The sequence below is a fragment of the Notamacropus eugenii genome, chromosome 2, assembly GCF_028372415.1.
Source record: "Notamacropus eugenii isolate mMacEug1 chromosome 2, mMacEug1.pri_v2, whole genome shotgun sequence".
Lineage (NCBI taxonomy): Eukaryota > Metazoa > Chordata > Mammalia > Diprotodontia > Macropodidae > Notamacropus > Notamacropus eugenii.
Window position 1 is genome coordinate 393,328,918 of NC_092873.1, and position 27,147 is coordinate 393,356,064.

Sequence of the window (27,147 nt, forward strand, 5' to 3'; positions counted from 1 at the left end):
TGAAGACCTGTTTATCAGTAAAATCCGTTTGTTAGTTCCTGGAACCGATGGAGGTGATGTGTGGTCTTTTCACACACTGCTAACCACCAAAAAATGTGTTGGATTTTGCTTTTTGTTTATTTTGTTTTGGGGGTTTGTTGTTGTTTTAATGTTTATTATTGTAAAGAACTGTGGGACTATATTGATATTGCAGAGCAGTGAACAAAATGAGGTTGTCCATGTTTTGAATATTGAAAACCTTCAGTTTATTTTTGGTGTTTTGTCTTTTAGTTAAATGAAATCTAGTCAAGGTCTCTATGTGTTTTTGCTCTGATTATGCCTTAAATTAAAGCAGGATCTTGCCAGGAATTTGAGCAGAAGATGTTCGTGAAAGGTTGAGTTCCTATAGAATCTCCTGTGAGTCAGTGGCAATACTCTTGCATGGGTTTAAAATTTCATAGAATCAAAAGCATTAAAGGAGAGTGAGGCCTTAGATAGTCTAACCCTCCCCTCTAACTCAGCTCGGTTCCTGATCCACCAGACTGCTTTGCCACTTCTGCCCAAATGGAGATGCCACCACTTTTGAAGCTTTGTCTTCTGATTGGTTAGTTCCTCTTTGGAACCTTCACTTGAGGAAGCATCCATGCCATCCATGCTCACTTATAACCAGGTTCAGCTCCTGATCCTCTGATTCAGTTCTTTTTTTATTATTATTCTCCCTATTAAAATGTAAACTCTTTGAGGATAATGACTTTCTTTTGGTTTGTATTACCATAGTTTAGAACAGTGTCTAGTCCATGGTAAACATTTAGTAAGTGCTTTATCCAATCTAATCTAATCATTTTATAGACAGAGGAATAGAAGCCTAGGAAGGGGAAAGAGTTTGCTGAGAAGCTCAAAGTTTGCAAAAGGTTTCAATTAATTTGTAGTCCATGGGACCTACTATTTTGTTTCCCCAAGATCTCTATTAAGGCCCACCCACCACTTGTACATGACAAAAAGATCCTATCACCATTTGTGTATCAGCCTCTTGGACTCATGTTCTTCTCTAGACCTTTGTCAGGAGGTTCGGTCGTAACTGTGCCTTAGGTGGCAATTAGGATGGGCAAGATCAGAAACTTGGTTCTAGCTGCCCCAGAGGGTAGAGCAGAGGCAGCAGTTCTAAATGCAGAAGAAAAGCCAAAGGACTTTGCATAATCTGGATATACAGGAGTCCAAAATATGAATCTGTTGCTAGGACGTCAGTTCAAAGGCAAGGTGAGAGTTGAGTCCTATAAATCAAGTGAGTACCCAACACAATCCAAGAATAACTCTAAGAGTGTTGATGCAGGCAGAGACAAGGCAGCTGAAAGGTACAAATAATAGGCAATTGGTGGAGGAACAAAGAGGTGGACAGTTAGATAGACATCTGTAAGTTTTAACAGTAACCATTAGAAACCCAGCTTCTGGAGTTCATGGCTAGGAAATCCAGACACTGGGGGTTGTGGGGGTCAAGAGCACTGGGGTTTTCTTACAAGGGACTAAAGCATTTAACACAGTACCAAACGCGTGAGTGCTTAATAAATGTTCTGTCTGTCTGTCTGTCTATCTATCCACTGATAGACAGTCAGAGCAGAAAACCTGACTCATTGTTGATCTCTGAAGCTACTGCAGAAAGATTATCCTATTCAATCCCTCTTGCCTCATTATCTTCATCAAATGATCATAGAGTACTTCATTTAGGTCTCTCCTTCACTGTTATCACATATTATCTTCTAAATAAATTGCAAGCTTCTTAAGGGCAGGAACTGTGTGGAGGGGGATTTTTTTCCCCCTCTTTATATTCCTGAGCTTAATATGGTACCATGGGAGTAGAAGGTCCATATTAAATATTTACTGAATTGAATTGCCTAAAGCCAGAATTGTCCCTCAAGTTTGACAATCTCTGTAAAGAGCCTTTGGGTGGAGGATAGTTCAACACTTTAGACAGTGTTGAACATAGGAACAAGAATTATGACCTTCTTAAAGATCATTGTAACCCCCTTCCTGATGGGTATATGCTGATTTGAGATTTCTGTTTCTATATCTTTTCTGTCTCTCTGTCTCTACCACATTCTCTCTCTCTCTCTCTCTCTCTCTCTCTCTCTCTCTCTCTCTCTCTCTCTCTCTCTATATATATATATATATATATATATATATATATATATATATATATATATGTATATATATCTGTCTCTCTGTCTATCTGTCTATCTACCTAGCTATCTCCCTCTTATACTTTCTTGTTCTTGATCTCATTTTCATTAAGCAACAGTCTGTAGCCGTATTCTATCTTAACAGTCATCAGCTAACTATCTATTGAGGATGTCCACAGAATCCATGCTATACCCCTATTTCTTCTCCTTCCTCATCTATGCCTCTGCTTTCATTTTCCTTCCCTTTAAGGATGTGTATGTGTATATATTAAACTAAACATATTGACTACATAGTAACAAGATATCAAAGTTAAAAAAATTTGAAGCATTCATCTAATTCTAAGCATTTTTTTACCTGAAGTCTATGAATTTTTTTTAAAAATATTTTGATAATTGTATTAGTTTTCATTAAAATCCTATGAATTTGAGAGGTGGTATATAGACTTAGCAGACTGCCCAAAGAGTCTAATGCACATAAGCAATGATTAAGAACTCTTCCTCTAGTCTAAGGGCAGTTAAGTGGTTCAGTGGCTAGAGTGTTGGGCTTAGAGTGAGGAAAATCTAAGTCCAAATCCAGCCTCAGACATTTACTAACTGTGTGACCCTAGGAAAGGCACTTCACACTGTTTGCCTCAGTTTCTTCATCTATAAAATGATCTGGAAAAGGAAATGGCAAACCACTCTAGTATCCTTGCCAAGAAAACCCCAAATGGGGTTACCACAAGTCAGACATGACTGAAAATGACTGGACAACAACTCGTCAAACCTGTTCCTGAGTAAGAGCCACCAGTACAACATACTTGACGATGGTCATCTAGACTTTGCTTGAAGAACTCCCAGTGATGGGGAGCTCACTTTCTCCTCAAGCAGCCCATTCCACTTTGGGATAGTTTTAATGTTTATTAAAGCTCTGCGCATGGAACCTAGAGTATACCCATCTGCCCCCCATCTCTCTTAATTCTTGCTCTCTGGGGCCAAATAATAAGTGAAATTTTCCTCTGCCTTCTTGAGAATAGTTATCACATACCTCCGGAGTCTTCTCTTCTTCAGGTTCAAACATCCCTGGTTCCTTCAGGCAGTCCTCATATGGTATGTTCTTGCTGCCCCCAACTTTCAATTCTCCAGCTTGTGGTAAAATGTGGTATTCAAACTTAAACCCAATAACCCTGATATGAGTGAGGCAGGGTACTGCAGGACAGTCATAATCCTAGGCCTTGGTACTTTGCCTCTCTTAATGAAGAATAAGATAGCATCACCATTTTGGGCTGCTACCATTGACTTATACTGAGGTTACAATCTTTTAAGACCTCTAGATCTTCTTCATTTAACTTCTATCTATTCACAAAATGCATCATGTGCTTTCTGCTATTTATTTTCTTCATGTCCTCCCATTTTATTGTTGCAGAATATAATGCTAACACATGACTAATGTGCAAATGTGTTTAATAAGAATGTATGTGTAGAACCCCTATAAGATTGCAAGCCATCTTGGGGAGGGTGAGTAGAGGGAGGGGAAGAAAATTTAGGACATATGAAAGTGGTTGAACTGAAAACAAATTAATTAAATTGTTCAAAAAAAATATGCTAGAAATGCAAACCCACCCATTCATCGATATTTAATTTTATATTACAAGGAGTAGTAATTAAACATCCTTGTCCATTCCTCAACCACAATTAATTCATGAAGGCAGAAATGAAGAGGAATTAGTGATGAGAAATAAAGTATTATAAGAATTTTATGCCAATATAGAATTTCTAAGCTTTTTGGCTTTAGGTCACCTTATAAAAGTTGCACAATAATTTACAGAAAACATGAAAAATTGATTTGGTGACTATGAACCTAGTCACCTCAATCCTCTTTTGACATGAATTATTTTAATAGTTTCTTTGAAGGTTATGAGCTTAATGGCTATATATAAGATGGCACCAAATGATCCTTAGCCTATTCCCCTATGAAGAGGAACATTAAATAAAAATCTGTAATGGTGATCCATCCTTTTGAAAGGAACATTAACATTAATACTTTCAGGTAAAGTCTGGCCTTATGAATGAATGAAAAATATTTTTAAACACTTTCAACTGTCCAGACACTGTGTTAAGCACTAGAGGTATAAATTTTAAAAGAGACAGCCCCTGCCCTCAAAGAGTTTATAGTCTTACAGAGTAAGAAAACACATAGAGGGATAAAGTTGTCAAGGAAAAGAGCTTTGGTCCTGGGAGTCACAGAGATGATAGGTTGATGCATAGGGTAGTCACATGACACATCCTTTCCAAAAAAATGGTATTTCAGATTTGATTACTGTGCCCAATGTTTAGTCACATAAGTACTGATCTGTTAATTTTAACTTTGCTCCATCATGTGCATACTATTATTAATAAGTAGAAATGAAGGATTGAAATTAAAAAAGAAATTTAAAAAACATTTATTTTCTTTTCAGGTTTGGGAAGGCAAAAGACACGTTCAAAGGAAAGTGATAGGCCAGTTTAGCTACATTACAATTTTGGCATAAGGGGAAATAGGAGACAGTATGATGTAGTTTATTATTTTTTCTTTTTTTAAATTTATTTTACTTGTTTTCAGTGTTCTACAATCACTGCCATATAACTTAGATTTTTCCCCCTCCCTCCTCCTTTCCCCCTTCCTCTCCCCTCCATCCCTGAGGTGGCATGCAATTTTATATAGGTTCAACACATACATTCCCATTAAATACATTTTCACCTTAGTCATGTTGCATAGAAGAATTAAAATGAATGGGAGAAATCATAAAACAAACCAAAATGTAATACAAAAGAAAATGATCTGCTACATTCTGTGATTGAATTCCATAGTTCTTTCTCTGAATGTTGAAGACATTTTAACTTAAGAGACCACTGGGAAGTTTTTAAGTCTTTGCATTGCAATGAAGTTCTAAGTCTACCAGAAAAAATCTTCACACACTGTGTTTCTTGCTGTGCCTGAAGTTCTCCTGGTTCTGCTCCTTTCATTCAGCATCAGTTCACATAACTCTTTCCAGGCCTCTCTGAAGTCTTCCTGTTCATCATTTCCTACAGCACAATAGTATTCCATTGCATTCATATACCACAATTTATTCAACCATTCCCCACTTGATGGGCATCCCCTTGATTTCCAGTTTTTGGCCACCACAAAGAGTGCTGCTACAAATATTTTTGTACATATGGGACCTTTTCTGATTTTTATGATCTCTTGGGGCTACAGTCCTAGAAGCAATATTGCTGGGTCAAAAGGTATGCACATTGTGTAGGCCTTTGGGCATAGTTCCAAATTTCTCTCCAGAATGGTTGGATCAGTTCACAGCTCCACCAACAATGAAATAGTGTTTCAACTCTCCCACATCTTCTCCAACATTTATCATCATCCTGTTTTGTCATGTTAGCCAATCTGATAGGTGTGATGTGGTATCTCAGAGTTGTTTTGATTTGCATCTCTCTAATCAAGAGTGATTTAGAGCATTTTTTCCTATGACTACATTATTGATCATATCAACAACAAAACTAACAGAAATCACAATTATCTCAATAGATGCAGAAAAAGCTTTTGACAAAATACAACACCCATTCCTATTGAAAACACTGGAGAACATAGGAATAAATTGAACTTTCCATAAAATAATAAGCAGCATCTACCTAAAACCTTCAGCAAGCATTATATGTAATGAGGATAAGCTAGATGCATTTCCAATAAGATCAGGGATGAAACAAAGACGTCCATTATCACCACTATTATTCAATATGGTACTAGAAATGTTATTTGTAGCAATAAGAGAAGAAAAAGAAATTGAAGGAATTAGAATAGGCAAAGAAGAAACTAAGTTATCACTTTTTACAGATGATATGATCATATACTTAGAGAATTCCAGAGAATCAAGTAAAAAACTACTTGAAATAATAAACAACTTTGGCAAAGTTGCAGGTTACAAAATAAACCCACACAAATCTTCTGTATTTCTATATTTTACTAACAAAGCCCAACAGCAAGAGATAGAAAGAGAAATCCCATTTAAAGCTAGGGTAGACACTATAAAATATTTTGGAGTCTACCTGCCAAAACCACCCAGGGACTATATAAACACAAGTACAAAACACTTTTTGCACAAATAAAGTCAGATCTAAATAAGTGGAAAAACATCAGTTACTCATGGGTGGCCGGAGCCAATATAATAAAAATGACAATTCTACCTAAATTAATTTACTTATTCAGTGTCATACCAATCAAACTATCAGAAAATCATTTTGTAGAGCTAGAAAAAATCATATCAAAATTCATCTGGATGCAGTTCAAAAAGAAAAAAGAACAGCTAAAAAAGAAAAAAAAACACTGTATTTAGAGTCCAGAGACCTGGGCTCCAATTCTGACTCTGATACTTTTTTGTTGTGTAATACCTGAGACAAGTCACTTAATCTATTTAATAACCTTTAGTTTCCCTGATTGTACTGTGACCTAGAGAAGTAAAATCTTTGTAAACAAAGTGCTCTGTACATCTTAAAGTATTAAAAAAGTGGCAGCTAGGTAGTGCAGTTGATAGAGTGCTAGACCTCAAATCAGGAAGACCTGAGTTCAAATGTGGCCTAATTTAGTAGCTCTGTGACTGGGCAAGTCATGTACCCTCCACTTGTCTCAATTTTCTGAGCTGCAAAATGGGATAATTACAGTACCTACACCCAGGATTATTGTGAGATTCAAATGTGATAATATCTGTAAAGTGCCTAGTACAATGCTTGCCTAGTACATAGCACATTCTCCTCTATAAATGTAAGCTAAATATTAGTGGGAGATAGGTCTGGGGACAGATCATGGAGGGCTTGGGTTTAGATTTTATCTTGTAGACAGTAGGGAACAGTTGAAGATTTTTGACAAAGCAATGGCAACTCAAACAATGTTTTGAGAAAGCTTAGCTGACAAAAATGTGGAGGATGAATTGGAATGAGAATAAGCACAGAAGTAGAGAGATCAGTTATTGAAGGTGTGGGGAACTTATAGTCTTCTAGGTCCTCAGGTGTGACCTTTTGATCAAAACTTGAGTTCAAGTTTTACATAACATATCCTTTTATTAAGGAGATTTGTTCTCTGAAGTTTGGATTCAGTCAAAGGGCCACATTTAAGGATGTAGAGAGGCCTTGAGGTCTCAGTTTCCCCACCCCTGGTTCTATACATTTTACAGTAAGGTCCTTATCACTGTGGTAACCAAAAAAGAACGGATCAATATGAACAATTTTATAAGGGAAGACTTGATAATATGTAGTGACTAATTAAATATGGGAGTTGAGGCTGAATTCTAAATCAAGGATTGTCAAAGTTTCAAGACTAGTAGACGGGAAATCTTGATGCTATTAACAATGAAAAAAGACTTAGCTTATGAGAGAGAGAAAGATTAACAGTTCACTTTTAGACATGTTGAGCTCGAAGTAATGGTGGCATATACAAATAGAAATATCTAGCACACATTATGAAATGCAAAAAAAAAATCAGAGCTAGACAAGTGGAATTGAGAGTAATTCATACAGAGGTAATTGTCAAAACCATTAGAGTAGATGGTTTCTGCAGAAAAAAATAGAAGAAGAAAAAAAAGAAAGGTTATGAAGATTGAATCTTAAACAACTCCTACATTTAAGTTGAAGAAGAAACATGAGCTGTCAAAAGAGATAGAGTAGAAGTCAAAAATTAGCATAGAAGGTAGGAGAAGAGAGAATCTCAAGAAAGAGAGAGAAGTCAGAAGTTTCAAATGATTCAGAAAAATAAAAAAAAAGACAAAAAAAATATTCACTTTGGCCATTAGAAAGTTACTGATGACATTTAATGCACAGTTTCAGTTAAACAGAGGGAGCAGAATTGGAATTTAAAGAGGAAATGAGTGGTCATTGATTGGGGGGGAGAGGGTAGGAGAGTAAGGAGTGGAAGAGGGTCCCTGGGAAAAGGGAAGGACATGCAGCATCTTCAGGGGAAATTTCTATGAGGGCAAGAGAATTATAGATGGCGATCTGAAAAGAAATCACAGATTCAGAGCTAGAAGGGACCATAGAGGTAGTCTAGCCAATTCCCACATTTTACTGATGAGGAAAATGAGACCCAAGGAAGGGTCTCATCACCTGGTGCCACACACATAGTAAGCATCCAAGGCAATATTTCAACCCAGGTCCTCTAACTTCAGAGCTAGTGCTTTTCTCGCTGTACCATGATGCACCCCATATGGAAGAGGGTATCAAATAACATATGTTAAACACATCGCAAGTCTTAAAGCACTATATAAATGTCATTATTATTACCTTAATAATTTTATTGTTGTAGAAATTTCATTAATAAATAGATAATAAATCATATGCCTGATTCTCTCAGTAATCGAGACCTAAGACATGTCTCTTATTTAAATCCTAATTCTACCCTCTCTTCCCAACTGAAACTGAAATATTTAAAAGCTAGAAGAGTCCATAGAAATAATTTACACACACTCCCACTTTACAGATGACAAAATTGAGGCTCAGAGAAATCAAATGATTTGCAAAATACAGACCAGGACTTACATTTCCTGTTCCCTTCAGGTCAGAAATTCCAATCCCTCTTAGAGGTAGGTCAAACTTCAGAGACATCTATCCGTGTTGTCTGTAAGCCCTGTCTATACTTTTAGATGACCCCTGTAATACCTTGCAGTGAACTGGATTGAACTGAATTGAAATAGAAACATGGTTTTTGGTTTCATGGATTTGTGTAAATTAATGCAAAGATTAATTTAACTCAACCCATCACTGTAAAATAAAGTTCTAAAAGGCTCTAGGTTCCCCATCCTGGACTACTTTGCAATATTTTGGCTTTGTGTCCAAATGAATAGCTCTAGCTGTAAGATGTTAAAATATAAAATGGTTAGGAGTTTAGGGCTGTAAGAATAAAATTCCCTTCAGCCTCCACCATTGCTAGCTCCTCTGCCACCAGCTCTCCTGTCACCTTGGGCCCATGGCTTGTTGCAGCTCCTCCAGCTGGGCAGGAGGCTGAGGTTGGTGGGGGAAGGCGTCGTAACCATCAAATTCCCTTTATCCAGAGCATCTCCATGAAGTCTGCCTACTCCGTACATGCCCTTTAAGAGAACGTCCAGCACAACGGCTGCACCAAAGGCACAATTGTAGCCTTATATTTCACAGGACTTGGTCTTCCCGGAGACCCACTTTTGGTGTAAAGCTGGAAATAGCCTGTCTTTAAATTTCATCTCTTAGTTTTCTGTTTTGTTGCACTTTAGAGGAACACCAAGAAACCATGAACAGCTTTAGCAATGGTGAATTTAACTTCAGTTTTCTTGATGAAGGCTTTACTGCTAAGGATATTCTGGTCCAGAAAATTAATGAGGTTTCTTCTTCTGATGATAAAGATGTCTTCTATGTTGCTGACCTTGGTGACATACTAAAGAAACATCTGAGATGGTACAAAGCTCTTCCTCGAGTAACTCCTTGTGCTGTTAAATGTAATGACAGCAGAGCTGTAGTGAAGGCACTTGTTGCTTTAGGAGCAGGATTTGATTGTGCTAGTAAGACTGAAGTATAATTAGTATGAAGTCTTGGGGTGCCTCCAGAGAGGATAATCTATGCAAATCCATGCAAACAAGTGTGACAAATTAAGTATGCTCCCAACAATGGAGTAAAAATGATGACTTTTGATAGTGAAGTAGAGCTAATGAAAGTTGCCAGATCTCATCCAAAGGCAAGGCTGGTTTTGAGAATTGCCACTGATGACTCCAACACTGTCTATCATCTAAGTGTTAAATTTGGTGCCACTCTCAAAATTTGTAGCTACTCCTTGAGCGAGCAAAGGAACTGAATATTGATGTTATTGGAGTCAGTTTCCATGTGGGAAGTAGTTGTACTGATCCGGAAACCTTCATCCAAGCAGTTTCTGATGCTCGATGTGTCTTTGACATGGGGGTGGAGTTTGGTTTCAGTATGTATCTGCTTGATATTGGTGGTGGCTTTCCTGGTTCTAAAGATGTAAAGCTTAAGTTTGACGAGATCTCAAGTGTAATCAATCCAGCACTGGACAAGTATTCTCCTTCTGACTCTGGAGTGAAAATCATAGATAAACCAGGCAGATGCTATGTTGCATCAGCTTTCACACTTGCAGTTAACATCATTGCTAAAAATCCTGTATTGAAGGAACAGACAAGTTCTGATGATGAAGATAATGCAAATGACCAAACCTTTATGTACTATGTAAATGATGGAGGATATGGATCATTTAATTGTATCCTGTTTGATCATACTCATGTTAAACCTATTCTACAAAAGAGACCCAAACTAGATGAGAAGTATTACTCTTGCAGCATATGGGGACCAACATGTGATTACCTTAATCAAATTGTTGAATGCTGTGATTTACCAGAAATGCATGTGGGAGACTGGATGCTCTTTGAAAACATGGGTGCTTATACTGTTGCTGCTGCTTCTACTTTCAGTGGATTCTAGACACCTACTATCTATTATGTGATGTCTGGGCCAGCATGACAATGCACGCAACAAATCAAGAACCAAGGTTTCCTCGCAGAAGTAGATCAGGATATCCACACTTGGCCATTATCTTGTGCTTGGGAAAGTGGAATGGAACATCACTCAACAACTTGTACTTCAGCTAGTATTAATGTATAGATGCTGTTTGTAGCCATTAGTACAAGTTTAGCTTGAATTAAAGCATTTTGGGGTACCATTAACTTAATTCCTACTAGAGTTAAATATGTTTTAAGAATAGGGTTGGCACAAATGCAACAATATGGAAGACTAAGAGATAGGTCACATTTATCTGTGTTGTTATGGAAACGATTTGAATATTTGTTTTATATGAATTTTTATTCACTTTTCAAATATTCTTCTAAAGATTGCCCCTCAGCTGCTAAGCAAGCATTTGTAGCTTATACAATGGCAGAATGAGATTGAGCTTAGTGTTATGACCTGTTTTGAAATAAAAGTATATTGAAATAAAAAAAGAATAAAATGACAAGGTATAGACCTACTAGTTGCAAAAATAGGGAATCTTTAAAAATTGATATTTTTCTAGGAATTAAGATTCAGAATTCAATGATACAAAAGATGTGAGAAAAACAGAAAAAGAAAAACTTGCAATACTGCGTTGTCACCACATTCAATCTCTTACCCTACAATGTACATTCATATACTTTCTCTATCTCTGTCTTTCTCTGTCTCCCTGTCTCTCTGTCTCTCTCTGTGTCTGTCTCTCTCTGTCTCTCTCTGTGTGTCTCTCTGTCTCTCTCTGTCTGTCTGTCTGTCTCTCTCTCTCTCTCTCCCTCCTTCTCTCCCTCCCTCTCAAATCTTAAATAATCATTCCTATTTTTGGATTGGATTGTACCCTGGGGTACAGGGGAACTTGGAGGTGGGTACTATATATGTGATGCCATTGCAAAAAACAATTTATGTCATTAGTTAAGCGACCTGGCCTCAGTTCCTCATCTATAAAATGAGGGACTTAAACTTTATAGCACCTAAGGTAGCTTCCATCTCGAATTCCATGATCCTATAGTGTATTATTGTACTCATATTTGAATTTAACTGATGTTCTGTGAAATTTGCTTAAATGGTTTGGCATTTCAAGAACAGTTCTATACAGTTTATATCCTCTAGAACAGTGGTCTCCATGTGGTATAATCGGGGCAAAAGCAGGAGATTGAAATCTGAATTCAGAAAAAAGCTAATTATGCATGGTAAAGAATAAGAAGGCTGGTTTAGCTGATCCGTAGAGTGCATGAAGAGATGTTATATACAATAAGGTTGATTTGATAGGGGGGAGAGAAGGGAGAAAAAGCTAAGGGAAAGCAATTAGTTTTTTACAAATTTTTACAAATGTTGAGTTCAAGATGCCTGTGGGAAACAGAAATATCTCTTCAGGAGAGATAGTAAAGCTGAACATATAGATTTTGGAGTTATTTGTATAAATAAGATAATTGAATCATTGGGAATTTAATGAGAGAAAAGGGTATAAAGACAAATGAGAGAAGAGGACTCAGGACAGAGCCTTAGGAAATACCCATAATTAGAGTATGGTGATCTAGCAAAGGCTGAGAAGGAACAGTCAGATGTGTAATAAGAGAACCAGGAGATAGCCAAAGGGGGAAAGAGCATCCAAGAATTAGGCATGGTCAGGTCTTCTTTCTGATCATTGCACATTGCCATTTATATAGTCAGAGTCACAAAACCACTGAATATCAGAGCTAGAGAAGAATTTAGAAATCTTTTCATCTAACCCCTTCATTTTATAGATCAATCAACTATTCAATCAGCAAATATTATTTGTAAACTTAGCATTTAGCACAGGACTTGATCTATTGTAAGCACTTAATGTTTTTTTTTTAATTTATTCAAATGACAAAACAATACCAGAGAATCTGAGTGATTTCCCCAAAATCTTGTTAATGACTAACAGAGCCAAGATTAGAACCTGGACTTTTTCATTCCCAGTACTGAAGTCTTTCTACTATAATCCAGTGGCATTTCTTACCATATTTCACTGCATAATCATTGCATGCTGGTTGCTTTTTTTTCCAGTCCAAAAATTGGTTTATAACCTTTCATCATATAATTATCTCATGGTATAATTCTGTTCAACACACCACTTAAAAGATGGGGCAGTTAGGTGGTGCAGTGGATAGAGCACCAGTGCAGGAGTCAGGAGGACCTGAGTTCAAATCTCACTTCAGACACTTGACACTCACTAGTTGTGTGACCTTGAGCAAATCACTTAACCCCAATTGTGTCATCCTGGGTCATCTCTAGTCATCCTGATGAATATCTGGTAACTAGATTCAGATGGCTCTGGAGGAGAAGTGAGGCTGGTGACCTGCACAGCCCTCCCACACTCAAAACAAAGTCAAGTGCAAGTCATGTCATGATTTCTCTGATGGCATGGTCTTCTTTGGCAACAAAGGACGAACACACGCAACTTAAAAGGTAAACAGAACAGCAATGTATTGACCAGTTGCATATGGATATATGATTTATCTCTGGCACATTGGGAGTCTGCAAGCCTAGAATTCTAAGCACATGCACATTGTCAGTATATTTCCAAAAGCCAACTTGCATGGTTATTTAGAGCCCTGCAGTACTAATGATATTGTCATTCAAACCAAAAAAGAGCCATAGGCACAAGGGGAGTGGATGGACAGGCAAAGCTGCATGAGTAAGTCACATGACATGTTAAGACTAGCATCTTCCCACGCTAGCTAACCTGTACAGTTCACCTGTCAGCAATACAGTTTAGTAATAAACGATATTTAAGTAATACCAGCACAAAATTTTTTAAAGCTTCACATAATGGTCACACCCCACTTCTTTGCAAAAATTTGGCACAAAATCTGCAATGATTATGTAGTGAAATAGGGTATTGTCTTTAGCTTGAAGAATTCCATAAAAGAAACTTCTCATCCCCTCTTTGTGTACACAAGGAAACTGTGGTGGCATTGTCAAGTTAATGGCTCACTGTTTTAGGGCAATTTAATGGCAAAATGGGAAAGAGAAGTTTATAAAACATGTGATGCAACAGTTGGAAGGGAGTGGGGAACTGGACATATACATCTTTTTTCTTATTTCGTCACTGTTTTTCCTTATTACTTAACTTCCTGTGGTCTCAGCTTCTGAATCATTATCAACAAAATACTGATAATGTCCTCCTTTTCCCTTCCTCTAAAAGTGTTGAAATAACATATATTCATGTTTATTTCACTCCAAGAGGGATGAGGTTATTACACTGTTGTTCTTAATTGGTTCATGTGTTCAACCTGTTGTTTGGAGGAAATTTACTATAATAAAGATATTGTTATCGTTTGTAAAGCCAAAGATTCTCAGGAATGCTTTCTTTTGGTTACTTTTTGTAGACAGTAGATAGTTATTAGCTTATAAGCATTAAAGTAAACCCAATGGTTACCATTTGAGTGTGTAATTATACTTGATTAGTGTGATCACCAATTTTGCTTGATGTTGTCCCTGTTAACACTGTTAACGCTTGTTAACACTGCCTGTTATTTCCTGTTTGTGTTGACTATTTGCAAAGTATGACACTGTCCATGATATTTAAGAAACTGCACTGAGCAGGCTGACTTTTTAAGCATTGTGTTGTGTTGAGTCCTTGAGAGAATGGCTTGAAAAGATCAGCCTACCTGGCACTACTGCAAACAAGCCTGGTCTATACCTGATATAGTTTCCCTTCTGTCTACCCTGGGATGACAGCAGTCGACACCGTGGCACAGAGTATTCCTTCAATCCACCTTCCCTGTAGCTGCTACAGTTTCAGCTTACCATCTCTGGGTATCCTGCTGTCTTCTCAACTCTATTTATATTCAGTCCAACAGTGTTCCTGGAAGAATGGGAATTGCTACTATGCTGCTAGCCTGGCAGTTTTCCAGGACTTCGCAGCTGATTGGCTCAGTTGGTTGGTGAGCTCTTCTATTGTGGTCAAGATTATGAGTTTAAACCCTAAAAGATTAAGTTAGTGTCCTCCAGGAAAAAAAAAATGTTCCACGGTCTCTGGCTTCATCCCTTATTTAGTAAATACAGATGCTTGCTGAGCCTGTCACAAGAGGACCCAGATGTGAGGGTGTGGAAATATTGATATAATCAATATATACAATGGTGGAAAATAATCAAATTTGGGGAGAAAGCATTATATCAGTAGTTTCACTGTCAATATAATAGATCACAAGATTTAGAGAAAGAAACATGCATCTATTAGGCACCTACTATATTCCAGGCATTGTGCTAAGTATTTTACAAATATTATCTCATTTGATCCTCTCAACAACTCTGGGAGGTGGGTGCTATTATTATCCTTATTTTTCATGTGGAGTGACTTATCCACAGTCACACAGCTAGTTAGTTTCTGAGGCTGGTTTTGAACTCTGGACTTTCTCACTTCAGGTCCAGTGCTCTATCCATTGTACCATGTTGCTGCCTCATTTAAAGATGGAGGAGACCTTAGAGATCATCTCATTCAATCCTCATCTCACACATAAGAAAGCCAAGTCTCACAGAGGTGAAGGACATATGGAGGTCAAGTGACCTCCATAAAATCCAAGAGATAGCAAAGCCAGGATTTAAACCCAAGTTTTTGGATTCCAAATCCAATTAGCTTTCTTTTCACAGCACCAGAAGCAAAGGGAGGGCACATAAACATCATAACATGGAGATACATAAAATTTTTTTGTGTTTATTATAAGTAATCATATATAATCAAGGATATGTATGAACAGCAAAGGTAAACTGATTATGTAACAGAAATGGGGCATAGGAGATGGACCTCCCTAGTGCTATGCTGGTACCCGCCCTAAATGAAAAAGAGCAATGCATTTGGTAGATATCCTATAGAGAATTTACAGAAAGAAGTGGGTAAGAGTCATATACAATGTAAAGGCTTGGAGAAGTTGCTACCTGCTCAGAGGAGTATCAGTACTGGTGAGAACTGGTATCCATCAAGGTAGAAGCATCTTGCACACCATACACACATGATAATTATTTGCTGATGAGGAATAAAATTAGAAATGTCATACTCCAAGGAGGAGGGAGTAAGGAGCTACATAAGGGGAAATTTAGTCAGTAAAACAAAAGAAGATATCAATAAAAGTCTATTTTTTAAAAAAAGAAATATTTTATTAAATATTATTAGATCAAGTGTTCCCATGGGTGGGGATGTTGAACAGTTTCCACATGTTTGATATGAATTGATTTTTATTTAATTTTGTTTTGGATTTAATTTTTTTAAAGAGAAGAAAATAGCTTGACAACCATATTAAATGAAAATGAAAAGCTGTTTTTATATTCTTGTAATTAAAAAAGACTCCCATGGCCAAACTGAAAATATTATTCCTTTTAGAAAAATGATTTTTCATTTCAATGTGTTTACATACATACATACACACACACACACACACACACACACACACACACACACACATTAGCAGCTTGGGTTACAAAGGAGTTGAAATGCACTTCAGGGTAACAACTAAGTTAAAAATCCTAAGTGATTTTAAAGGAAGTGTTGGCACCTACTAAGTAGTATAGTTATGGAAACTGTGAGGCAAAACAAAACCTCAGGTGAATTATGGGAAATGTCTACATTGAGAATAGTTCAGGGGCTCTGGGTAAAGCAGGGCCTGAAAAGCATTCTCCTTTGGTAAAAGATCCCTTTCTTCAGGTCCTGATATAAAAGGTTCAGAGAAACAGCCAGGCTTCTGGGAACTTGATGTGGGGCCATCATTCCTATTCCTCCTCTGCTACCTGACTCACTGCCTGAATTTGCCCAAACTCACAACCAATCCAAAACTCAGTGTTTGCATCTCTACACTAGGTTCTCAAATGCCCAAGCCTTCTACCTCCGTAGACGTGAGGACAAATGAAACAACGCTTGGGGATCCTGGACAACACAAGCATCTCTTGATCCTCTCTTAATATGCTAGGATAATAGCAAAGCACTTTGTAATCACTACACTGGGTGTCTCAGGAGTCTTGATGCAGTTTTAATCTTTAGCAGCTGAAAAGTGAGACAAGATGATGAGAATAAGTGGACTTTACAATTTTAAGCTTTAAGAGCTTTAACTGTACTAAAACTTTTGAGACTCCCTGAATACATGTATAAATCTGGGCACTCAACACTCATTTGTAAGATGCTGACACAATAATAAAATCACTGCCACCTAATAATAGCTAGTATTTATATAGCTCCTTAAAGTTTGCAAAGTTTTATGTATGTTAACTCATTTGATCCTTACAACAAATCTGTGAGGTAGGTTCTTATTATCCCCATTTTACAGATGAGAAAAATGAGTTATAGACAGGTTAAGTGACTTGCTGAGGGTCACACAGATAGTGCCTGAAGCAAGACTTCTTGACTCCAAGTCCCATGCTCTATCCACTGTAAATCTTCATTGACTAGCTGCTTGAAAACCTCTGAATGGATGCAGTTGGTCACAGTGTCTGCACCACAAAAGCCCCAAATCTCTCTTACCCACAGGCCCCTTGGCAAGTAATTGTAACCAGAAACTCATACCTGAGTAGGCTTCACAAGGAGAGTGTGACTCCTTTGGAAAGAACTTAAGGGGCAGAGATGGGTTTCAGCTCAGACCCTCTCTACTTGTCTGTCCTTGCAGCTTCTTGCACTTCTCATCACCCTTGACCTTCTGGAAGAGAACTTTACAGAGAATAAGAAATAATAATGTACCATCCTTGGTACTAAAGAAGGTCTGGTGAGCCTACAGGTTCATTTCTTTTGTATTCCCCTGTGAGATGTGATTTCAGGCATGTGCTTGAAACATTGCTCATTCACCGATCCCAGGCTGAAACTGTTTATCTATCTATCTATCCATCTGTCTGTCTGTCTGTCTGTCTACCTAGCCAGCTTGCTAGCTATCAGTAGCAACAAAAGTCACCTGGCTTAAATATTTTACATAGTGGGTGTCCACCATCACCCCATTGGTGGACTGATCCCCTTTGAAAACTGGTCTGGGAGCTCTTGGGAAACTGCCACTCTGTTGTACAGAAATAGAGGCAGGGTTGGGGTGGGGTGGGGTGGGGAATGCTCCCTCCTCAGTAAGGTTGCTTCCTCCTCCCTCCACAAAACCCAGAGCCTCAGGGTCACTGGGCTGATGTATCTTTGCTCCTAAATGCCTGGGGTGGAGCAGGTGAGGCTGTGGAGTTGGAGTGAGGAGTGAATTTGCCTGTGACTGTGGTTTATAGCAGCCTTAAAGTAGGAGATTGTGTGAGTGTGTGTGTGTGTGTGTGTGTGTGTGTGTGTGAGAGAGAGAGAGAGAGAGAGAGAGAGAGAGAGAGAGAGAGAGAGAGAGAGAGAGAGAGAGAGAGAGAGAGAGAACGAGAACGTGTGTGAGAGCCCAAGGAGGAGCTGCTGTACTGTTGCTGCAGCGAGAACAGTCAGGGTATCCAAAACAGGCAGCAGAGAGACGAGAGAGAAGAGAGAGGAAAGAGGGGAGAGGAGGAGAGGAGGAGAGGAGGAGGAGGAGGAGAGGAGAGGAGAGGAGAGGAGAGAGAGAGAGAGAGAGAGAGAGAGAGAGAGAGAGAGAGAGAGAGAGAGAGAGAGAGAGAGAGAGAGAAGAAAAAGGAAAGAAAAGAAAAGAGAGAAGGAAGAGAAAGAGGAGATAGAAACACGAAACACGCCAGAAGCCCCCACACTCACACTTCTATAAGGAGTGGTTGTGTTGAAAATAGGGAAAGGAGAGGGACTCCTGCTGCAGCCGGCTCCAGGATGTAGGCAATCAGCTGAAGAGCTCCTGCAGGAAGACGGGCTCATCATGAAGAAACACTCAGCCAGGGTAGCCCCACTCAGCGCTTGCAATAGTCCGGTCCTTACTCTAACCAAAGTGGAAGGTAATGCATGTATCCCACTGCCCTGTGGGGGGAGGGGAGGAGGGAAGAGTTCAGGGAGATGAAAATCCTCAAGTCGTCCGCAGACATTTAGGGCAGTCTCCAATGAGGGGATGCTATATCTCATCCAGCCAGACTTGGCCCGCTGTGGCCTGAGCCATGCCTTTCTTAGGTCCCCCGGGAGCAGGTGGGTGGCTAGGGCTGGGAATATAAAATCTGCTCCATTGACGGAGACCCAAGTCTGCAGTGCAATGCGTGGGACCGTGGGGGGTGGAACAGTTGGCAGCAGCTGCTGCTGTTGCTGCTGCCGCCCCAAGGTTCCCCCGCACTCAGATTTCAGGAGCAGCCGAATTTGCTGCAGTGGTTTTAGAGGAGTATTGGCCTCTGGGGTGCAGGTTAAGCTGCAGTTACTTGACTTTCTATTGGGATTAGGGAAAGGGAACCTTTGATTCAGACCTAGCTCCATCTGGTTCCATCTCATTGCCAATGTTCTCTCACCCTCTAGTAGGCTTACCTGCCTCCCACCTGCCTCGGGCCACCTACCTGCCAGATAGCAGGTAATCCTGGAGAGAACTTCCCTCTTAAGTTGCCATTAAGTTTGAAACATTCACACTGTGGCAGAGCAGGAAGGTATTGCGGGTTGGGGTGACAGAGACACTGCAGTGGAATCAGATGGTTGGGAATTTTTGTCTACACTGGTGTCATTCCCAACAGATGCTAAACTCTGCAGGAATGGGCAAGGCAATGAGTATAATTGGCTTCTCTCCAAGTTGGATTTTATTTGATATCTCTATGGCTGTCCTGTCTTTGTGGCCCCTTTCTCTGGTTCCCCCATCTCAGAGATGAGCTCCTCTTCTGAACCCCCCAGACCTCCTCAGCATCCGCTCTGTGTGTCTGGCTGCTACATGACACTGTCAGCAGTGTTGGCCTTTATGTATGGAATGCAGCACAGGCATGTGTACAGGAAGGAAGAGAAAGGAAGAGCAAAGAAAGCATCCTCTGAATCCCTGAAGAGTTTTGTCTCATTCAGATTCCTCTCTAGTCTTGCTAAAGCGAGGGGAGAAATTGCCTTCATGTGGAAGAGAAGGGCAGGACTAATTGTGTTCAGACAACAGTTTGGTTTCTTTAACTCCTTCCATTCTATGGTCTTACAAGAAAATGGGCAGTCTCCTACAAGACACAACTCTAATTGCTCTTCATGGATCAGAATTCATTCACATGGAAAGGTTGGCAGGTACCCTCTTCCTTCTCTATCCTGTAAGCAGCAATTCAATTTTTGTCCCTGTACTAATAGGCGCCAATCACCAGCAACAATTGCACAGAGATTTCCCTCACCCTTTGCCATCTACTCCACACAAACCTGGATCATGTAGGCAGGCCTAGAGAGGAAATCTCCATTTAGAACCTTTGGTATTCATGATATCTGAAAACCGCTACACAAGAAGCTAGTAAATTCTTCCCCAAACCCCAACTCCCCCCAAGGATCCTTGAAAATAAATCAGTAAAAATGCTTCCTGAGTCAGGTTCAGCTTTAATAGGTGTATAGAAAGTTGCTAGAGGCCCCTAACAAAAACATGGGACAACATTTGGGAAGAATCACACTCTTAGAGATGAAAGGGACATTAGAGGCAATCTACTTCAATGTGTGCCTGAGCAGAAATTCTGTTCTACAGTATCCCTGACAAGTCATTATCCAAGCTATGCTTAAATAATTCCAATGAAGGGAAATCTGGTATTTTCCAAGGCATTCTAATCTACTTTTTGACGCTAATAATTGTTAGGAAGTTTTTCCTTATGTAAAGTCTAAGGCTGCTTCTCTGCAGTTTCTATCCACTTACTGCTAATTCTGTCCTCTGGGACCCAACAGAAATAACCTGATTTCTCTTCCATATGACAGCACTTAGAATACTTTTCAATTTCTTTTTTCAAAAAAGCTACCAGAAGCATCGCGAGTCTTCTCATCTTTAGTATAAACATCTCTAGTTCTTCCAAATGATCCTCATCAATACATACTTGTCAAATTGTCCCCTCACTATCATGGTGGCCTTCTTCTGAATATGTTCCAACTTGTCAATGCCCTTCTTTATTCTGTTGCCACTCAAGATCCAAAATAATTCATTAAGGTTGTGTAGGATGACCACAAATTCTAAGTAACCCAACTCTCAGTCTGCCCCACCCCCTTATTCCTCTCTCTGTGGATCACCACCACTGAGGAGGACAAACAATTTTATTTCTAAAATATGTCTGTTTTATGGTACAAAAGTAGGGAGTTCCCTCTCTGGGGGATGTTGGGCAAGGAAGTTACATAATCCACAATATGGATGCACCACTCTGATCATTCAGCCAAGAAGGGCGCCTACATGCTCCTGATCTCCATTACCATATGCTTCAGCAGTCTCTCTTGTCTCTGCCTATCTTATCCACATGGCTTTCCAAACCAGTCATAGGATTGCCAAGAACTCCCAAGAACTCTTGAGATTGTTCAATATATATTCACTGAATTTATGACAACTGAGTTTTTATAGACAACCCAGTCATCTAACCATCTCCCAAGTCCAATGGAAAATAAATGCTCCCCCTTAGCTCACCTGTGACACCAAGTACCCAGAGGCTTGCTCATGTGCAATGGAAGCCTCCTTCCTATTCCTGGTAATTTTCTGTCCTTGAGAAATTGATTTTTCCTGCCTGCATAAAGAGCAAGTGACTAACCTCTAGTCACACGTGAATAAGGAAAAGAGTAAACTGCTTTGTCTGAAACAAAGGTCCATCTGCCTGTGCAATTTAGATATTATTTCTGAAGGGTTGGCTGCTACTGTGACTTATGGGGAGCAACACATTTTAATCTCAGTCCACCCTATTAGACTGCAGACTTCAAGATGGAAGAGACTCCATTAATGAACAAACCTTTATTAAGTACTCCTATGTGTCAAACACTATGCTGAGTACTTAGGGTACAAATACAAAATACAGTCCTTGCCCTCATTCTTATAATTCTTGTAATGATGAAAGGCTAAAAATAAATGGAAATGATGGCCAGACTTTGGGCCTGGGGAGGAGAGCGGATGAGTGATGCCATAGATCAGTTAATTATCATGCCCATTCCAGAAACATGAGAGCATCAATTTGATGATTCCCAGAGCAAGAGGTAGAAAAGCAGAAGGTATGTAGGTGGTGATAGGACACATGATAAGTTGTCTAAGACAGAAGTTGCTCTGCACACAAGAGTGCTTGATACATGTTTGTTGAATTGAATTGAATTAAAATTCTATGTGGCAGAGACCCTGACCTAAGTGGAAGAGTTTAGGAGTGCTTGACACTGGTGGCCAACCTTCTCTTCCTCCCCCCATGTAAAGAATATGTATCACATCTGCTCTGCAAGGCCAACACTAGGTAAAGCTATGAAGTAAGTGAAGCTTGACATTTATGACCCTTTGCCTACTCTCCACCCCACCCCCACCATTCTCAGGTACTCAAAGCTTTTTCATCTATCACCATCCTTCCTCCGAAAGAATCTGTTGTCAGTCACTTAGACGTGAGTGTAAATTAAACAGTTCATTTCCTCTCCCAGATTACTTTGTTAAAGTAATTTAAAGTATCAGTGAATAAATAAGGAAATGAATAAATAAAATAGTGGGGGGGAGGGGCTTCCCAAGCTCCTGAAATTATACCTAGTAGAGAACCCTCTACTTTCCCCCATATGTGAGACTAGCCCTTCTGGTCTTTTAATTGCAACTTGGTAAGGCGATATAGCTTAATTCAGTGTTCCATAAACTGAAATCCAGGAACTTCAATCATACGTATGTACATGTACATATATTGTAAATACAAATAGTATAAAATATATAAACAGTGTAGTATGTATGAAGTAATTATGTTGAAATAGCTATCCGTATACATACATGTATATGTCCATATGCATATATGTAAATATAACCATTTTATATATGTGTGTGCATGTATATATGTGTGTATATATAATTGTATTTCAATGGAATTGGTTTGCTTTATAATCCTATATATTTTATTTTTGTATTTAAAAGCATGATTCAGAGAAGGGGTTCATAGGCTTCAATAGACTGCCATCAAAGGGGTCCATGAACTAATCAAGGTTAAGAATCCCTAGCCTAGCAGGTAGAATGCTGGTCTTAAAGTCAGAAAGATCTGACCTTGAATCTCCTTTCTGATACTTAGCTGTGTGACCATTGGTAATTAACTTGACCTTTTCCTATCCTCAGTTTCCTAATTTGTAAAATGAGGACAATAATACCTGGAGGTTTTACCCCACAAGGTTGTTGTGATGTTTAAATGAGATAGTATGTACTATCCAGGTTTTAAAACATTCCATAAATGTCAACTCGATGTTTTTCACCTGCTCTAATGCTTAGATCCATATAAGGCCTGAGGTTATGAAATGTGGCCTCCTCTCCCCCACTTTGTGAACAGGTGCTTCAAATCCTGAGACAAGCTGGGAATGAGGATGGACACGGTGTTGTTAAACAGGCCTGAGCTGAGCAGTGTGGCCACAGATGTGCTGTCCAACAAGCCCCTGAGTGGTGAGTGAGGTCCAGCAATGGAGGTGCTCCCATTGGGGAATACGCTGAAGCTCTTACTTAATAGAAGGACTGAAATTTAAGAATACCTTGAAGGATCAAGCCATGTTAATTAACACAGTGCATTTTTTTAATCCATAGGCAAAGAAAAAAAGATTGAAAATTATTATTTTCAAAGAAAAATTATAATGAAAATCATGTGTCAATTGATGTGCCTGGTCCTTCAAGTGTTAATGAATTCAAATGTTTATGTTAACAGACCTACTGATGACTGAGCCACCTGGAGACCCTCTTCCACTAAACTCTGAGCTCACATGCAGACCAGGTTCAGTGTTGGGAGAAGCTAATCTCATCAAGAGAGGAGTCAGATTCTTTCTTATTGTTTCTGGCTCATCATACCCTAATCCCAGAAGGGAACTATGGAGATATTCACTTAAAGAAGGCTTAGATCTGGATTATGTCTATGGTCTCTCCAAAAGGGATTAGAAAAGTACTCATTATACAAAGAAGGTTTGGTATGGGACTGCTATTTATTGCCTCCACAACAACAAATTTTAAAACCCAAAAGATTCAAAAACATTTATTGACACTTAAAACATGAAACAGTGATCCATAACTCCTATTATACTCTTCTGAGAAGTCAATATTTAAAACAGAAATCTTTACAGTTGAATAGCTACTTCACCTTCCCCTCAACCCTGTATTCTCTGAAAAACTCCCTTAAGGCTCATGTCTCTGTACAAACCATTTCATGACTTGAACCCATCCTCTTACCTATAATGAGAAAAAGAAATAAAAGGCAGAAGAGACATCCAGAGCCTTGATATTCAGTCTTATGCCTACCTAGCACATGCCAAATGCAAGCTGTTCTCATTGCTACTGGGGATTCAGGAGAGGCACCTTTTCCTCAAGGACAGGAAGCTATAGAGAGAATTCCAAGCCACACATTCAGAAGATTGGAAGAAAGCAAAAGTAGAAGTCATGTCTCCCTTTTAGGCCTGTGAGTAGGTGGCTCTTCTTGTTTTAATGGTGAATCCACTTTGACAAAGTCCATCTTCCCCTATATCCAGTCATGGGGACTAAGGGATTGCTTCATCATCCTGAAATCCATTAATTCTAAGTATACATATCCCTGAAAGGGAAGGGGCGACAGGGTGTCAATTCATCCTCACTCATGTTCCATGGGTTTCCTCTATCCCCCGTATATTTCTTTCTAAATAATCTTTACATGGTTAATATATTTGTTTCTAAATAATGTTCACATCTAAATTTCTGCTGTATCTCCCATTATAACTGATAAACCTCTACCCCAGTAAGAATCCCACATGGGAACTGATTTCTTGAATCATATTTCAATACAGTATCTGTTTTTGCCAAATTCTGCTTCACGCTCTGAGATAACACAAGCCAAAGTATCAATTTGGGCTAAGTGTATTTCTCACACATACCAAGTACTGCCTACAGGCAGCTGGTGAGTGCAATGGATAAAACACTGGGCTTGAACGTTGAATCCAGCCTTAGACACTTACTAATTGTGATACTGGGCAAGCCACTTAACAACTCTCAGCCTCAGTTTCCTCAACTGTAAAATGGAGAAAATAGCAGCACCTATCTCCCGGAGTTATTGTGAGGACCAAGTGAGATAATATTTGTAAAATATTTAGCACGTAACAGTGCTTAATAAATGTTTAAATAGAATTATTTGACTTACTTCCCTTTAGTGTGAAAGAGGTCCAATCCCTTTTCCTTGTAGCAGACCAGGACCCATTTCTCAATGTTTCAAGTCTATTAGAAGAAAAAGGAGGGGAAAAGATCCTATTTATTTCTCCCCATGATAAACTCAGGGCCCACAGACATTCTTTCTCTCTGACTCCTTCTTTTGGCATTTCATGTTGAGTTTGGCTTTAGTTCTATTTTTTGAAATAATTTGCATTTTGTGCACTTGTTTTGGAAGCAGTGAATCATTTTGTTTTGCCTTGGTTGTTTCATATTAGGTAGTCCCCATGTTGTGATGTTTCTGTTTGGATGAGAGACAAGGCTACAGTGAGGGAATTCAACTTACAAGGATTATTTATTAGACTGTACAATGAGTCTCCCAATGTGCATCATGAAGGCATCATTGTGTGAACCATAGGAAACCAAATTTAGGAATGAAATTCTCACTTACTTTAAATAGTGGATCATCAGAGTAAAGTCCTGAATGGCTCAAAGGAGAATGGATGAGGTGATTGTAGTCATATCTCACCCCAGGCTTCCAAGTCTTGGATGATCTGAGGCTGGCAGGAAGGAAGGTTTTCTTGATCTGGGTACCTAGGTACCTAGATCATCAATATTTGAAATCTCTCATTCATATTAAGTCAAACAAAATACATGAGGGAATATGGTGTAGTGAATAGAGAACTGACCTAATCAGGAATACCCAGACTCAAGTTCCATTACTCACATACTCTGGGCAAGTCCCTGGTAGAGGGGCAACTCTCTAAGGCTGCAAATTACAGGATCCAATCTGCATTGGGAATTCCATATAAGGGGAGGGAATAAGCATTCATATAACTTCTACTACATGCTAGGCACCATGCTAAGCTCCTTTTACAAACATCTCATTTGAGCCTCACTAAAACCCTGTAAGGTTGGTGCTGTTATTATCCCCATTTTATAGTTGAGGAAACTGAGGTTAAGTGATTTGCCCAGTGCCACACAACTCGTAAGTGTCTGCGGCTGAATTTGAACTCAGGTCTTCCTTACTTTAAGCTGCCTTTCTATCAATAAGATTTCAAATCTGATACTCTTTCCCCAACCCCCACTAAAGTTCATTCCAGTTAAGAAGTAATAGTTGTAGATAATACAAGTGACACCAAACATTTTCATGAAAGGATTGGCCTTTTGTTCAGGGCTGTAATCAGTTTTGCAAGGTCTATTACTATGTACGACTGCTTTCAAACTCCTCCTGAAGCTTTTGTTTCAGCAGGATTGCTCTGTCTCAGCTCCAAGTGAGGGCAGTCTGTCTACTATTGTTTCTCTCATGGATATTTCCTGTCTTCGTGATACTAGCTACTTTTCCTTCCTGTGTAATCAGCTGAGTCAACCCTACTAGTGCTGAGTTGGCAATCTCCCAGGTGGTATGATTTTAAATAAGGATAGGACTTGGACCCATAAATTTCACTGGCATTGGCATAGAGAACTTCTGAGTGTGAACACTTCCTTTACTAATGCAAATTGGCACCTTCATTGAAACTTAGTTGCCTAGAGCATGACTTTTCCAAAGGCACACATCAAGTATGTATCAGAGACAGGACTCGAACCCAGCCCTGAGACTCCCTATCCACTCTGCTCTATCCACTTTTCCATGATGCCTCTTGTAATAACTTTAGAACCCCTACTTACAGGCCCCTCAGACCCAAAATATCTCCCCTGCTGACTTGCTGCCCAACTTGGAGTTCCTACCATTAGATCCACTCCTTAAGTACCTGGGGTGGAATGTAATAATCCCTAACTAATGAAAAAAAATACCAGGAAAAGAGGCAGAGAACAGAAAAAATCTCCATGTGCATTGGGCTTACCACGTTGAGGATTTCACATCATCTTAAATTTGAACTCATTTTTGTATGGACATAGAAAAAAGACCCTCGAAGAGAAGACCCTGTCCTGGGTTATGAAGAAAAAGATTAGGATTTTTTTTTTTTTTTGCCATTTTTGCTAACACTAGTTTGCCTAATTAGAACCTGTTGTTCTACATCAGAGAGCAGGGTGGTGAGGTAATGGAATACAGGACAGAAAAGTTTTTGTAATAATAATAGCTAACATTTATATACTGCCTACTATGTGCCAGGCACTGTGCTAAGTAAACTCTTTACAATTATTATTTCATCAGATCCTCACAATAATCCTGCAGGGTAAGTGCTATTTTGATCCTCATTTTATGGTTCAGAGAACTGAGGCAAACAGAGGTTAAGTGACTTGCCCAGGATCACACAGCTAGTAAATAACAGGATGAATTTGGATTCAAATTGAAGACTCAAGTCTTTCTAACTGCACACCCTACACTCCATCTTCTGTTCCACCTAACTGCCTACAGCTAG

At 39.1% G+C, this 27,147-nt stretch overlaps 1 protein-coding gene and 1 pseudogene across 3 annotated transcripts in view; both read left to right on the forward strand.

The window, feature by feature from the left end:
- SLC35F3 (solute carrier family 35 member F3) overlaps window positions 1-27,147 on the forward strand; it is a 532,744-nt gene that overhangs the window by 359,979 nt on the left and 145,618 nt on the right. The window contains exon 1 of one of the 3 annotated variants that reach the window (XM_072647512.1): window positions 18,196-18,521. The exons of the other annotated variants lie outside the window; for them this stretch is intronic. Within the exon in view, the coding sequence (XP_072503613.1) occupies window positions 18,446-18,521 (76 nt within the window). The 5' untranslated portion in view covers window positions 18,196-18,445. Of the gene's footprint in view, window positions 1-18,195; window positions 18,522-27,147 lie in introns of those variants that run through there. 3 annotated transcript variants of the gene reach the window in all.
- On the forward strand, window positions 9,371-10,805 carry LOC140529102 (ornithine decarboxylase pseudogene; annotated as a pseudogene).